We start from the raw sequence: 16,179 nt of genomic DNA on the forward strand, positions 1-16,179 counted from the left end.
TAAGTGTGACCTGCGGAGCCGACATTCTCTGAACTGCGTCTCTGTTCAAGATGCTACAGACCAGCTGCATAGACACGGTGACTGCAGAAAGAGGGAGTCTTGCAGGTCAAGAGCCCAGACGACCTTGGTTCCCTTGGTCCCTTTGGTAGCCATTTTGCTCTCCATCTCTGTACCTGACCTGCCATCCTGTGACCACTAGGCAAGATTCTAGGAATGCACTCTAAGCTTACAGAGCTAGAGCCTCCACCAACCCAGAAGCCAAGGAAGTGAGGAGATGGCCTCTGAAAGCTGAGCGCTGTCCCTGCTCTGCTGTACCCACCTGTCTGCTGCCCTCACAGGTGTTATTTGGTCAATACATTGGTTTGTGGCCTTCTTTGTTCTGTGGCCCTGAAGGTTGATGTAGCCTCTTCTGCAGAGGACCATGACATGAGGGTAGCTTGCATCCATAGTCTGGGTCCATGGTCACTCATATTTGGCTCAGAATTTGCCGTTCTCTTAGTTCCTTAAGAGAGTCATTGTTTGACATTGACAGATTCATAGGCATGCCCCGGCCCTCTGATGGCATTGCTGGTCTTGTGTGATAGGTGGTTGGAAGGGGAGGGCTGTCCTGCTGTCCCACTCAGCGCGTGCCACAAGCCACACCCATTCCTGGAGATGCCAGGAAGCTGGTGCCAGCAGTTGGGTCATCTCACACAGGGCCAGCCACCCCAGTGCACTCAGGGACAGGCTGGAGGCTGGGATCAGGCCAGGCAGGCTGAAGGGGGACGTCAGGAGCGCCTGCTGGAGTCACTTTCTCCTGCAAATCACACTTACGCGCGTGTGTTAACTACTATAGGCGGGTGTGCTTTAAACACACACGCGTGCACCGCCATGGGTGGGTAAGGCCCAAATGCGGGAGGTCAGCGTTGGTGTCTGTTTGTAGGCACCCATGTGGGTTGCGCCTGTGTGCCTGCCCGCTGGGCCCTGGGGATGCCAGGGTCACCCCAGGAAACTCGAGTGCTCTGGCCCTCGCTCTCTGGGGTCTGTGTCTGGGCCTCTAGGAGGCATGACACAGGGCGGGGTTGGCAGGCTGGCCTTTGGAGACCTTCTTTTGAAATTCCCGGCCAACCTGTGTGTGTGTCAGCTCAAAGCGCAAAGCTGGACTATGGAGCACGGTCCCGGCAGCCTCTCACCTGTCCTGGAGAGTAGGGTCCCCCAGGGGCCAGGCTTCAGGGCCAGCTTGGGGCGCTGCTGTTGCAGCCGGCTGTTGTTCAGGACAGTGGCGTTGGCGCTCAACCCCGGGGGGCATCCCTCTGGGCCCCAGCAGCCGCTCGAGGCTCCCCAGCCTGCCTACTACTCCGTGTCCTCCGCGTCACCCGCCCCAGCCCTTCTCCAGGCCTCGCCCTGGGCCACTCGCCCGGGTGGAGCAGGCGTCCTTAGGTGGGAGCTGGACTTCAGGTGGTGAAACCCGCATGCAGCCTCTCAGCTCCGCCACACGTCCTGGGGTGTCAGAGCCCCTTGGCACCCCAGTCTTCCGTTTCTGGCCGGTCGGGCTCACTGCCTGTGTCTGGGGCCAGCCTGCACTACTCCAGCTCAGACCTTTGACCCGACCCAGGCTCCCTACCTGCATTCCCACCTGGCTCACCTCCCTTCAGGCTCTGAGTTCCTTGGGGTTCAGGAGAGAGCCTTTCGCTGCCCCAGGGCAGATCTGTTCATCATCAGCGACCTCTGCTTTCTGTTGCCCCGGGGAAACTGATAACTGGAAGCTTCCCTGGTGGCAGCGCGCCCACCCTGCCTGGAGACCCAGTGGGGAGAGGTTACGGATGCAGGGGCTAAGGGCTTTCTTCATGCTGAGTAAGCCGAGGTCCAAGTGGACGCTCCCTCCTTCCCTGCTAGGGTAAGAGCTTGGAACTCAACTGGTCCCAGCTCCCTGGCTGCCAGCCCAGGCTGAGCTGGAGGCCCCTCAGCTCCCAGGCGCTGCTTGTCCCCACTGAAGCTTTCCAGCACACACATGACAGTTCTTTGTCTATTACCTCGCTACCTGAGCTGCCCCAGGGCAGAGATCACCTGTTCATTCCTTTGCTGGACAAACACTGAGCGTCAGGCCCCAGGCTGAGGTCCTCCGTGCACATGCGGCCTACCTTCAGTGTCACCTCTGGTCCTGGCCTGGGGCCGCACACAGATTGTGACATAGGGAATGTTGGCAGGCAAAAGAAGGGGCTTGGGATCCCCTCTAGGTCCTCCAGAACACACGTGGGGGTGAGAGGTGGGCCCACGCTGACCTGGCTCCAGGCCACCCCTGTTGTGCCCAGATCCAGGAAAAGTTGACGGAACAGACTAGGAAGTTACTAATGTCCCAGAGCAGCAGGTGAGGCGGGCTGGAGCCAGGCCCTGCTGCGGACTACCTCTCCTCCCTGCAGCCCCAGGAGGCAGGTCATGGTGGGAGGGGAGGCTAGGCCGAACAACCCTGCCACTCAGGGACCCAAGAGGCCCCCAGCCTGGTCTTCTTTCTCTCCAGTAAGCCAGCTCACACAGGAAGGCCAGAGCAACAAGGGACACGACCCTGCCCCCTGGAGCAGATGCCCTTCACACCTGCTTCTAGTACAGGCCCGGGACTCAAGGGGAGGGAAGCTGGCTTAGGACATGCCACTAAGGCAAGTGCTGGGTGTGGCTGGAGTCAAAAGCCCTGGGCCCGGCCTGGGGCCGGCTCTGCACCCATTCCCTGGGCTATGAACCTTGTTGCCCGGTCCAGATCTGATGTCCTTGTCCTACCTTCGCTTCCCACTTCTTTGCCCCAGGCAGGGACCTTCCTGCTCGGGTCTTAGCAGTCACCCGGGTAGGTCTGTGACTAGCCTGTCCTCTCGGGGTGGGTTGGGATCAGATGTCTTCACCTCCATACACAGGACCTCTCAGCAGCAGCCAAGTGGCTTAGACAAGCGGAGGCCACGTGCTGGCCCATGAACTCCTTGGGCAGCTGGCACATACCCCAACCTGGGCCCACTCAAGGAGCCCCAGCCAGGAGCTGAGCAGAAGCCACTCGCTGTCCCCAGGGGCTGGCCAGGCCCTGAGCTGGTCCAGCTCTGCACCGACACTTCTGGCCTCACGTGCTCACCACTCCTGGCTCACCAGGCCAATGGGAGGCACGGGTGGCAGGTGAGCAGGGAGCCAGGCGCTTCACTGCCAGCATCCTGCCGCTTCCTGGTCTCCGCTCCCTTGGCAGCCCTGTCCTCGTGGTCCCAGCTCCCAGGATCCACACACTGCTGCTCCCCAGGGGCAGGGAGGCACCTTGCTGCCGCCTGTGGCTGGGCTGCCCACTCTCCCGCCTTGCCTTTGCCACTCACTCCACCGAGTCCCCACTCCTGACCTACAGGGTGTGCGTGCTGGTCTGACCCAGCCCTGGTCCCTCTGCTCTCTCTGCCCTGCCCCTCTCCAGGCCATCTTCTCCCGCCAGAGCAAAGAAGCCACACCGTGAACAGGTTGGAGGTTCTTTATACAAGGTCATCAACACGATGGCCCAGAAGCACGTGGCTGCAGGTCACCACGGCTGGGCACGAGAGTCTAGGTGCAGGAGGCTGCGGGGGAGATACACTACACAGGCCTGGGGACTGCCCAGCACACACACGGACACTGCAGAGCACAGAGCACGCGCACAGAAGGAAGGAAAGCGGGGCTTGCAAGAGCCCTCAGCAGCCACTGAACCCTGCCCTTTCCTCCCACGCCCTCTGGGAGGCGCTCTGAGCCTGGAGCTAAGAACCCAGCTGTGCCACCAGTGCCATGTGTCTCACGTCGTCAGTGCATGTAAACCAGGTCTTCAAACCACTTCACCAGCCGACGTGAGCATGAAGGCGGACACAGGGGCATCTGTCTGTCAAGGTACTCAACACGCCTGGCACACGGAGGTACCAATAAATAAGTTTTCACCAAGAAAATCAGCCCAGACAGGACCTTCCCCAGAAGGCCAAACTGAGAGAACTTCTAGGGACCTTCTCTCAGGGCATTGGGACCCTGGAGGACTCCTTGGGGCCTGCAGCCCCTGACGTACCCAGGGTCCCAGAATATACTGTGCCAGGGCAGCTGGCGGGGGGAGGGGGCTGGGCCCCCGGGGAGGTCCCCACAGCAGCTGGGTACACACTGGAGGAGTGTGGGCTCGGACCAAAGTGATTCTGCACGTAACACAGGCCGGAGGTGGGCTGGTACGGAGGCAGGCTGGGCATGTGCCCAGGAGGGGTCGGCCAGGAAGCCAGCTTCTGGCCACTGGTGTGCTGCATCTGGGTGACAGGGTGGCTTGGAGACAGATGAGGATGGCAGCTCTGTGTGGGGTAGGAGCCGGGCACAGGGTTCAGCCTAGAAAGGAACAAGAGGAAATAGTCACTTGGCCAGCAGTGACAAGGCACAGCAGGCCATGCCACACGAGAGGACCACATCCTGCTGGGCACACGACACGCCCTGCACATTTTCTGAGACTAGCTCTAACGACCAAGTGAGGAGAAAGGCTAATCTCTAACCTCAGAACAGATGCCGAGTGCGAGGGCAGAGGAAGGGCTGGCAGGTCACAGCTGGCACAGCACCAGAGGGCATGGCCACCAGAGGTGTGGCCTCGGAGGAGCATGAGGCTCAGGCCCAGGCGTCTGCTGTTAGATTTTCTACCTGCGCCCTCAGGAGGGAACGCATGCTGCAGGAACCCATCTGACTGACCCACCACCTGAGTTCAGGTACAGGACACTTCGTGAACCCTTCACATGGCATGAAAAAATCTAAAAATTCTTGGGGTTGGGGATGTGGCTCAGTGGTAGAGCGCTGGCCTCAGACAAGTGAGGCCCTGGGTTCCATTCCCGGAACCACAAAAGAAAACAAACAACCAAGTTGAGAGATTTCTTAAGAGCAGCCAGGGAGATAAAACGGTCCAAAATAGCTGTCTCAACACAAAATAAACATGCTGTCACAATGCCACCTATGACCCACTGTTCAGCTGCCTGAAACACAATGTCCTGTTCCGGGAGTTTGCAGCAGGTCCTAGCAAATAAAGACCAGACACCAGTTACATGCAGAACAGAAAGGGCCCCCACCTCTCCCTGTTCCACCTGCCTGTCATACTACAGCAGGATCAGACCTGGCACTAGTGGGGCAGAGCCTCAGAAAGGCTGACTGTCACGGAGCAGGGAAGCCTTCTCCTGGGGGCTGCCTGGGAGAGCGCCATCCACCAGGGGCATGAGTGTGGCTGGCGACCAGCATCAGCTACTGCACAGGGGAGTCCTTCCCAGTGTGGAGTTGGCACCCAAGACCCTAAAGCCCTCTCAAGAGTCTATGGGAACAATTAAAAACCACATAACACTCTCTTTGTTTTTTGGGGTACTAGGGATTGAACCCCTGGGCAATGTACCATGGAGACACATCCCCAGCACTTTTTGAGTCAGGAACTTACTAAGTTGATGAGAATTTCACCAAATTGCCAAGGCTGCCCTTGAATTTGTGATCCTCCTGCCTCAGCCTCCCCAGACACTGGGATTACAGGTGCACACCACTGGGACAGCTCAGTCTAAATTTAAAGTCTCCCACAGACAGACCCCAGGGGTTACTTGCCTAGAGCAAAACAGGCAAGTTTGCACTTCGTTTCTCCGGGTATCCCTTCCTGCCTTAAAAAAATGCTCAAAAGGCCCTGGGCTGGCGAAGGCTGGGACTGTCTCCAAGGAACGGCTTCCAGTTCAACAAAACCTGCATCCAGGCAGCAAGGAGGGAATGCGGGTCACTGACAGAGCACCTCGACTTCCTAGAAAGTTCTGGTATTGGAGGGACCACTGTAGGAAAAGCCAAGTCCTCTGCTGCGAAGCCTCAGCAGGACAAGACCAGTGAAGACACAAAGGCAGAGGTAGCATGCACAGCGGGTGGGGGAGACCTGGGTGCAGACCAGGCTCCTCTCCTGACCCAGGGTTATCTGGAGACACGGCACCCTGCGCTCTTTGGCCTCCTCATAAAGTGCAGGAGGAAGGCCATGGGAGTGCTGGTAGCCAGCCTGGCACTGGCCACCTTTCCCGACTCCCACACAGGCACTTCCTTAGATGGCAGGGCAGCGAGGAGGGCTCAGATCTTGGCACACATTTTCTTTAACTTTCTCGCAGTGTGGGGGGTCAAACCCAGGGCCTCAGGCGGGCGAGGCGAGTGTGCTGGGTGCACACTGGCCCCTTCCACGTGTCTCCTCCCCACGTTCCCTGTGACCCAGGCTAGCCAGCTGCACCCTCCACAGGCCTTGGAGAGGCTTATCAGCGATGGAGGGGTTCTGGGACTTACTTCCGGCTCTGGGCTGCCCTTCTCTCAGCTGAAGACCCGGAGACGTACTTGAACATGGAGATTCTCCTCATGAGGCTGAAGGGGAACTTCTGGTCGAGCTTCAGCGCCACTCGTTCCGAGAGGTCAATGGAATAGCAGTACGTGAGGCCATCTGAGTGGGTGAGTTAAGCAGAACCCAAGGCATCAAAAGGGAGGTGGCGGGTGCTACCTGTGAACATAGGCTCCTGGCTCGTCCAGAGGCCGCGTGCTTGTTTCATGAACTCGGATGGTTTCCAGGGCAGGGGAGCTCAGTCCATTCCCACCCAGAGGCTCCAGGAACCTGGTCCAGTGATGTAGGCAGGCATGCGGGGTTAAGGACCTGCCCGCCCCTCTGCCAGCCCATCCCCCCATCTCCAGCCTTCTCACACTGCAGTCATGGCCATAAGCCAGCACACCTGTCCCTGTAGTGGCAGGAGTCACGGGGTTGTCCTAATATTCCCCAGAGGGGAGACATCTGCTTGCCCTAAACACAAGGCACCCTGCTTGAACCTGAGCTTCCCATGGGCCTCTTTGACAGCACTGACCTCATGAGCTGTCACCATCCCAAGTGACCTGACAATGCCCTGGTCATCTAGTCTGTGTCAGAACCTCTACCTACATAGCCACAAAGATTCAGCCTTTATTTATTCATGTCCTTTCAACAAATATTTATTAAATACCCATCTCACAGCTGGACTACAGAGTAAGTACCAGTTGGATATCCCTTACCCATAATGGTTGGGCCAAGAAGGGTTTTGGATTTTTTTCTTCTTTTGGAAGATTTACACATACATAATGGATATCTTGGGAATGGGGTCCAAGTTTAAATGCAAAGTCTTTCTTTTATCTACACCTTCAAGCACACAGACCGAAGGTCATTTTACGCAACGTTGTTAGTGCACCCGCTTGGCTGGGACTCCTCACATAAGGTCAGGCATGCAACTTTCTGCTTGCAGTGCATGTCAGTGCTCAGAGTTTCAGATTTTGGACCATTTTGGACTTCAGATTTTCAGATTGGGGATGCTCAGTCTGCAGTAACTGCCAGACAAGGAAGAAGACACGGGTTGAACAGGTGGCAGTACACAAAAGCTGACCCAGGGACCACCACGCCAGGGATCCTGACCTCATCAGAGAGAAGGCTCCCCCTGAGGAAGCAAGGTGAGAGCTGAACCTGGACTGGGAGTAGCAACAGGAGGAAGGGGTTGGGGGCGAGAGAGCTGCGGGAGCCCCACCAGAGAAGGGTGCTCCGGGAGGCGCTCCTTAGTGGGGCCGCAGCTGCCACTTGAAGCGAGACAGTTCCTTACTGGGCTGCACCACCTGGCTCATCAGAGAACGTTTAGCATCCAGGCCACTGGCCACTCCCTTCTTACTGTGCCAACACTACACATGCTACTGTGCGTTTCTACACTCTTTTAGGAAACACAGTGTACTTCCAAATGCTGACCACCGCGAGTGACAACCAGAGGACAAAAGTTGTCAAGGCTGATGGTTTCCGAATGATCTCAAGAATCAATTCTGCTTCCAACTCAGATTAAGTAATCCCACTAGTCCTTCCACTACAAATAACCACTGGCTAGGACAACAAATTAAACAGCTGTTTCCACCCTGTGGGCAAATGTCGCTGGACTGTGATGTAAGAAGAGGCAAACCCCGGGAGTGAGCCCTGAGGCTTCTGGCCAGAGGTGCTATCCAACGGTGGCACAGGCACAGCCTTTGTTTGTGGGCCAGGAGGACAGCTACAAGTTTGGCGAGGATGAACTAGCTAGGAATGGCGGGTTGGGTAGTGGGGAGGAGGAGGGCTCCAAGGATCCGCAGAGTCCCGAGTCCCTGGCGGAACACAGAGTGCCCGTGCATGAGCCGACACTCCTCAAGCCAAGCAAGGAAACAACCACTGGAACACTGCAAGCAGCACAAGGGAGGGACATGCTCGAGGTCCACCGGACAGTGAAGAGAGCTCACTGAGCACCTGGGACTTTCAGAAGACTTTCAAAAGGATAATGCCTTAAAAATGAGGTGGAACCCATCGTTGCATAAAGGCTACCCTAGACTTTCCCTAACGAGCTTATAAACCTCAGGTTTCAGGCTAATCGTCGAGTTAACTCGCCGCCTATCATAAACAAAACCCAAAACTCTTCAAGGAAAAACAATGAAATCCAGCCCTCAATACTGAGCGTTCACAAGTCTAGCTTAAAATAAAACTGGGGCTGGGGTTGTGGCTCAGGGGTAGAGCACTCGCCTAGCATGTGTGAGGCCCTGGGTCCGATTCTCAGCACAGCATATAATTAAATAAATAATAATAATAATAAATTAAAGGTCTATTAACAACTAAAAAGTATCAAAACAAAAAAAACAAACAAACAAACAAAAACCTAAACCTTCTAGACATGCAAAGCAGCATGGACATGGGCTTCAAAGTCAGGAGGAAAATCAGTAGAAACCACCAGATCTAGAAGTGGCAGAGATGGTGATTTAACAGACATTGATTTGAAAAGTTATTATAGATATATAAGTATTTTAAAATGTAAGTGTTAAGGGAAAACAAACATAATAATGGAACTGATGAAGAATCTCAATACAGAAACAAAAAACTATAAAACAGAACCAAATGGAACTTTTCGCACTGAAATTCGTGTGAAAAGAAACCCATGGAACAGGCTCAGCGCAGGTGAGACGCTACAGGTCACTGCCCTGGAAGGCACGGAAGCAGAGCCCAGCCCAGCTGAAGGGTAAGGGAGAAAAGGTGGGAAAAGAACCAGAGCCTGCTGACCCACTGAACGTCTCAAGGAGTTTAACCAGGTTTAATTGGAAGGAAAGGTGAAAACAGGATGGAAATTTTTTTGAGGGAAAAAAAAAAAAAAGCCTATAATTTTTTTCAGATTTGATAAAAATTCGACTCATAACCCAAGAAAATTCTACTCAGATCCAAGATCAATGACTCCCCAAGGAGGAAAATCTAAGAAGCCTCCGGAAGATACATCGCAAATTAAATAGCAGAGAGGGTGAGGCGCAGTGGCCATGCCTGTGACCCCAGTGACCAGGGAGGCTGGTCTGGGCAACTTAGCAAGACCCTGTCTCAAAATGAAAAAATAAAAGGGCTGGATATGTGGTTCAATGGTAGAATGGGTTTCACCCCTAGTGCCAAAAAATAAAATAAAATAAATTAAATTAAATAAAAATCCAAGAGTGTGTTTGGAGGTTTGAAGGAAAGATGGGAGGTTGGATTTTCAGTGCATGCTGTATGCACGTATGGAAATATCACACTGAACCCCATTAATATGTATAATTAATACATGTCAATAATAAAAAAGGAATAGCTGAAAACTAATGATAAAGATAAAATAAGCCAGAAAAAAACAACATATTATACAAAGGGAACAATGAACATGATTACTGACTTCTCATCAGAAACTATACCAGCTGGCCGGGTGCACTGGCACATGCCTGTAATTTCAGTCAGTCAGGAGGCTGAGGCAGGAGAGTAGCAAATTCAAAGCCAGTCTGAGCAATTTAGTGAGACCCTGTCTCAAAATGAAAAATGAAAAGGGGATGGTGGTGGTGACGTAGTTCAGTGCATGTAACCCTGGGTTCAATCCCAGCACCACCGAAACCAAAACAAACAAAAAAACAAAAACAAAGAAACAGAAAACAAGACAGACAATACTGCAAAGACACCTTTAAGTAGAACAGGCATGTGAGAGTCTCAGGAGATCAGAAATGGGCAGAAGTCTACAGTGAATGAAAGCATTTTCAGAAGATCAAAAGCTGAGAGAACTTATCACCAACAGAGCTGCTGTACAAGAAATGATAAAGGAAGTTCCTTCAGGCCAAAGGAAAATGATAACAGATGGAAACCTGGATCCACATTAAAGGAGAACTAGAAACAATAAATGTGGGTAAATGTCTGATTGTCTTTTAAGTTAAAAATATATAACTAATACTTATAGTCATAGCAATATATTGTGATATTTATAACAGTTATAGAAATAAAATGTATGACAAGAACACAAAGGACAAAAAGAAGGTAACTAGAATACAATGTTGTATTTGTATAAGGTCTTACATTGTGTATGGAGTGGTATGATATTTCTTTCTCCTTTTTTTTTTTCTGGTGCTGGGGATCAAACCCAGGGCCTTGTGCTTACAAGGCAAGCACTCTACCGACTGAGCTATCTCCCCAGGCCCATAATATTTCAAAAGTAGTTTATGATAAACTTAAAATATATGCTGTATGCTCCAGAGTAACCACTTAAAAAAAATTAAACAAAGGTACAGTTAATAAGGATTAAATTCTATAATTAAAAAATATGCAATGTATAAATACATTCTACTGTCATGCACAAATTAGAATAAAAAAAGAAAATGCACAAATAAAATATACAAATATACAATTAAAAATAAATGCTATTAAAGGCAAGAAGGGAGTGGAAGTATGAAATAAACGGCAAGCTGGTAGACTTAAACTTGACCATGTTAATAATTACACTAAATGTAAATGCCCAAAACATATTGTTTGAAAGCAGAGACTGTCAGATTGGAGAACCAACAACATGCTACCTAAAGGAAATATTATTTAAATATGAAGATAATTTTTCTCCCAGTACTGTGGATTGAACCTAGGGCCTCACACGTGCTAAGCAAGTTCTCTACCAATGAGCTACATCTTAGCCCTTTTTAAGTTGCCCAGGCTGACCTTGAATTCATGATCCTCCTGCCTCAGGCAAGTAGCTCAGATTATCAGTGTGTGATACCACGCCTGGTGCACAAAAATGGAAGGAAGGAAGGAAGGAAGGAAGGAAGGAAGGAAGGAAGGAAGGAAGGAAGGAAGGAAGGAAGGAAGGAAAGGAGGGAGGGAGGAAGGAAGGACATATATGACACAAACCCTAACGGTAAAACAACTGGAATAACTCTTTTGATATAAGACATAATATAACATAATAACATAACATAATAAGACAACACAGACTTTAGGAAAAAGAATATGACCAGAGATAAAAGGAGTCGATTTCCTCATGATAAAGCGTCAATTCATTAAGATGATATATATAATCCTGAATGTGTATTCAAAACACCTGAAACAACTGGGAGGCAAAAAATGACAACAATTAAAGTTGTAGGTTTTAGGACAAGGATATAGAAGACTTATGAATGCAAGACCTCAACTTGAGATATAAGACCACCATATCTACCACCGTCAGAACCCAATATTCTTTTCAAGAATAGTCATCAATATACCAAATGTTGGATCAGAATCATACAAAGAATGTTCTGTGCCCACATGAAATTAAGTTAGAAAATAACAAAAAAGAAATCTGGAAAAACCACTAGATATTTCAAATTAAGCAACTCACTTAATCAATAATATGAAATTCCAAGGAAAATCAGAAAATACTTTCAACTGAGTGGTAATGAAAACATAATATATCAAAACTTATGGAATGCAGCTAAAGTAGTACTTGAAGAAAAGTTTGTCTTTACATTTTTATATTAGAATGAGTTTAAAAATCTATGAAATTAAAAATAAGAGCTATCAGTTACCAATACTTAAGACATAACTTCCTCTACTAAGTACAGAATCATGAAATTTTATATCTTGTCTAACCCCTGCCCTACCAATTCTTTTTTTCCCCAACCCCACTAACTTTGATGTTTAAGAAAGTAACTCCACTTTGCAGTATAGATTTTTTTCCCCTTGACTGGCAAAATATAAAGGCTGAGCCAGGCACGGTGGAACATGTAATCCCAGTGGCTCAGGAGGTTGAGGCAGGAGGATCTTGAGTTCAAAGCCAGCCTCAGCAACAGTGAGGTGCTAAGAAACTCAGTGAGACCCTCTCTCTAAATAAAATTCAAAACGGAACTGGGAATGTGGCTCAGTGGTCGAATACCCCTGAGTTCAATCCCCAGTACAAAAAAAAAAAAAAAAATCTATATATCTCTATCTATCTATCTATCTATCTATCTATCTATCTATCTATCTATAGAGAGAGACTGGAAAGCTTATCCTGCTTATCCTAAGTTTTTAACCACCCTCAAGGTAAAAATCTCTTTCCTTTCTTTCTTCCTTTTTTTTTTTTTTCTTAGAACAAGATCAAGTCAAACAAAAACAGTGACAAAGCCAAATCAGGGGCTAAGGCTGTGACTCAGCAGTCGAGTCCTTGCCCAGCATGTGTGAGGCCTCCGGCTTGACCCTCAGCAATGCAAAAAAATCAAACACCAAATGTTTCCTATCCCCATGATAAACATCTCCAGCTTTATGTATCTCAGACTCTTCCAATGGACACTCTTATGATAGATAATTGGTCCAATGTAAGTTTATACCTAAGTTTACAGGGGAAAAAACATGAAATTTGCACATTTTGTCAACTGGCAGGGCTAGGCTAAGCTGGCACTAGGAGATGATTATGTTGATGTTTTCCACGAGGAAATCCTGGTCTGGATTGAGGAGCTGCACAACCCAAGGCTCCATGGATTTCAAAGCTGCCCAGAACGTAGGCTGCCTGTGTCCGAGTCCAAAACTACCTACCTGACAGCCCAGGCCACCGCCCCCGTCGCCCCTGGCATGACTCTAAATTCCCTTCCAGGAAGGATACATGCTAGCCCAATCAAAAGGCCACAGACGTTACTCAGGAAGGAGGTCTGCGGGATGAGCCAAGAGGCACCCAGCAGGAGCCAGGGCACCAATACCGAGGGCACCACCACACCAAACACCAGGGCCCGCCTCATTCGAGAACGGACAGAGGTGACTCCCAGCATGGCAAAAGCCACCGGGGTGAAACCTCTGGCGTCCTCCACTTCCCCCAGCTTCGACAGCGACGACACAGCTTCAAATGACAGGAAGATGATAGCCGAGAAGACGGCGAAGATCAAGGTGAAGAAGCAGTGGCGGACGGTGCCCACAGTTCTCTCGAAATTGCCAGCAAAGCGCCAGATGATGACAGCACCGCAGAGCAGGGAGACTGGATTCTCATAGACGAAGATGTAGGTCACCAGCCTGTAAACTGAAGAGGGACCGGAGTTAGAGGCTCCATGGTGGGAAAGCCAGGTTATAAGGCGTCTAAGAAAGGGACAGTAGGCCCCCAGGAGAGAGAACTGAGAGCCACTGAAAAGCAGTGATGCACAATGGGGGTAACAACGAAGGACCCAAGACTCAGAGTACAGGCATGGATGTCTAAACCCTGCTCTTCCCAGACCTGGAGAAGGTCAGAACCAACTTCCATGTGTGAAAAAAACTTTCTGTCATGGAGTGGTCTCTGAATTTCAAAGTGCTTTATAATCCTTTTTTAGATTTTAATACTGACCTACCTCACTGGGCAGTTTGAGGGTTAATTAATTGTAACAGCTTCAGGGTAGATTGAGTGGGTGTCACTTAACACTCTGTGTGCCAGTCTCCTCAGCTGTAATCCTGACCTCTCCTTCCATAGTGGCTGTTCAGAGGAAGAAAAAAGGGACCATGAATTATTTTGCAGCTATAAGGATTAGAAAGCTAGCATTCATAATATAGAAAGCAGACACCTTCCTTGAAAGTCTTGCAGGTAGAGAAATGGTTTATGTGCAATAAGACAGCAAAGAATCATGCTCATTTTTCTGAACATGGTTATCTAATTATTTTATATCATGGCAGGCCAAAACACTAAACTGAAGTGACAGTAACGCTGGACTTGGGGGCTGTAAGACCTTCAGCAGAATCTTGGCTCCACCACAACAGGGCTGTCTGAGCTAGTCAAGTTCTAGGCTTCACTTTCCTCACTGCAAAGTAACAGGTTAGACTTGAGGCCTTCAAAGGTCCCTTGTATAACTAAGGATCATATGTCCACGAACCCCACACCCAGGAAGCTGTGAACTAAAGAAAAACAAGGGGCTCGGTGTAGGCTAGCATTTTGCTTCTGTCTGAGGAGGTGCAGTGTGTATCTGGGGCGGGGGTGCAGGGAACAGCTTTAGATTTGAGCAGGGGAGCAGGCTATGGAACCATATACCTGTCAGGCCGTCTCCGGAAGGCTTCATTATCTGAAGAGTACTTCATTATTTGTTGAATACTTCCGAAACTGAAATTCCAAGTATAAATGTGAAGATTCTAGAAGCAATTCTATATGATTTGGGGATGATGTATCCCAAGGCTCGAGTTCCAAACCATCATTCAATAAAAACAAAAAGCTGGGTTCCTACCTCAGTTGTATGACTTTTAACAGCCCTGATGCTTTGCACTAGGTCTCAACCTCATCTAAATAATGATCAATTTAATGTGTGTCTTATGTCACAGAATCACTGAGGATTAAAGAGATGAATGCACGGAAGTGTACATTGCACAAGAGCAACACAAATTTCTTCTATTCCTTCCCACAAAAGGAGGAAAAAAGGGAGACCAGGAAGGTCTTTATGAATGGATGTTTATATTTAGTTGGTCTGCAAAATTTGTCTCCCCCAGAAAAAGCAAACACCTCTCCAAATGCAGAAGCCCCGCCCCCCACAAGGAGCTGGGCTTTGGGAGTCAGGATTGCGATATGAACTACGCAGAAGTCATTCCAGGCCCGGTGCAGGAGAGCAGGCCTGCAATCCCAGCAACATCGCGAGTTCAAAGGCGGCCTTAGCAACTTAGTGAGTTCCTAAGCAACTCGGCAAGACCCTGTCTCTAAACATATTAAAAAAAAAGGGGGGGGGGTTGAGATGTGGCTCTGTGGTAAAGCGCCCCTGGGTTCATTCCCTGGAACCGATAAAATAAAATCAGACATTCCAAACCTCGAGAGGACAGGACATTTATAGGAGTGGCAACAGACAACGCTCAAGTGTCTCGATGAAGGAGAAGAGAGAAAAAAAAAAATTCGGTGGGGCTTTGGTCTTAAGCAGACGTGGGTGCGTATATGAAATGGGAAGGGGGAGAAAAAACCCTTATCATCAAGGAATGAATCTGGAGCCCTGGCCGGTCTGGCGGCCACAGGGAGGGGAAAGGATTACAGTGATGACGAAGATCAGGCTCTGGGAAGACGCGAAATGGGGAAAGCGAGAGGCGGTGCAGGAGGCCGGACCTCCGGGTGGGGAGAAAGGCGACGCGCACGGAGCCCGGGGCAGGCTGGCGGCGAGGCCTGGGCGAGTCCTGCGAGGCTGCAGCCCCCGGACGTGCGCAGCCTGGGGAAGGGGCTCGGCGCGCCGTCCGGCCCCGCCCCTGCTCACCTTGCCAGTTGCGCAGGGCCTCGGACCGCAGCGACAGGCCCGAGGGCGCCAGGGGCGGCTGCAGCAGGAACAGGCGGGGCCCGGACACCAGCAGCGAGAGCAGCGCCGTGAAGAAGGTGGCGGATGGCACCTCGGGACACAAGCACCAGCTGCGATACCCGGGCCCCGAGGCCGCCATGGCCGCCCGCGTTCCCGCGCTCCGCTCGGTCACAGGTGGCAGGTCCTCCGCTCCTTCCGCCTCCCTGCGGCTGTCTCCCCTAGCAACAGCGGAGGTGCCGGCCGGAAGCCCCGCCTCCAGGGCCCCGCCCCCTTCCGAGCCGCCCAATTCCGGCGCGCCGACCTGCCCTTCCGGGCGCGCGGGATGCCGGGAAGTGTAGTCCCCACTCTGGCTGGGGCAGCTTTGGGGACCGAGTCCCGTGCGGGGACCTGCTCCTCCAGCTCCATTATTCCAGTAAGAGCTTTGATGTCACATCCCCGCTCTAGATGCCTGATGATAACGGCCCACCGCGCCCTTTCACACCACGCCCCCTTCTCCGCGTTCATCCCTATTTTATACCCAAGGAAACGGTCTAGCAGGGTCCCTGGGTAATGCAATAACACGACAGCGACAGAACCAGGCCTCGGTCCCCCCGCGTTGGCGCCTGGAATTGGCCCAGGGAACAGCGAGGGCAGCTTTGGTTGGATTGAAGAGGAAGGGCGCGAGGTGGGGGGAGGGATTCAGCTGCAGAGAGTCAA

The 16,179-nt window shown here is 51.0% G+C and overlaps 1 protein-coding gene across 1 annotated transcript; it reads right to left on the minus strand.

Moving 5' to 3' along the window:
• Nucleotides 1-3,452: 3,452 nt before the first annotated feature.
• Nucleotides 3,453-15,719, minus strand: RHBDD2 (rhomboid domain containing 2). The gene is made up of 4 exons (XM_079121599.1): nucleotides 15,445-15,719; nucleotides 12,870-13,277; nucleotides 6,265-6,415; nucleotides 3,453-4,323 (listed from the first exon to the last, which is right to left on the minus strand). The coding sequence occupies exons 1-4, from the start codon at nucleotides 15,620-15,622 to the stop codon at nucleotides 3,969-3,971; spliced, it is 1,092 nt and encodes a 363-aa protein (XP_078977725.1). The 5' UTR covers nucleotides 15,623-15,719; the 3' UTR covers nucleotides 3,453-3,968.
• Nucleotides 15,720-16,179: the final 460 nt, after the last annotated feature.

This window comes from Sciurus vulgaris (genome assembly GCF_902686455.1).
Source record: "Sciurus vulgaris genome assembly, chromosome: 18".
Classification (NCBI taxonomy): domain Eukaryota; kingdom Metazoa; phylum Chordata; class Mammalia; order Rodentia; family Sciuridae; genus Sciurus; species Sciurus vulgaris.

What these genes read in the sequence shown, in the direction of transcription:
- RHBDD2 (XM_079121599.1), bottom strand. Translation starts at nt 15,622, where the DNA reads ATGGCGGCCTCGGGGCCCGGGTATCGCAGCTGGTGCTTGTGTCCCGAG. An exon ending in GGCCCTGCGCAACTGGCAAG is followed by an intron (nt 13,278 to 15,444) that starts GTGAGCAGGGGC and finishes GTCCCTCTTCAG; the next exon opens with TTTACAGGCTGGTGACCTAC. An exon ending in AGGGCAGCCCAGAGCCGGAA is followed by an intron (nt 4,324 to 6,264) that starts GTAAGTCCCAGA and finishes GTTCCTTTCTAG; the next exon opens with GCTGAACCCTGTGCCCGGCT.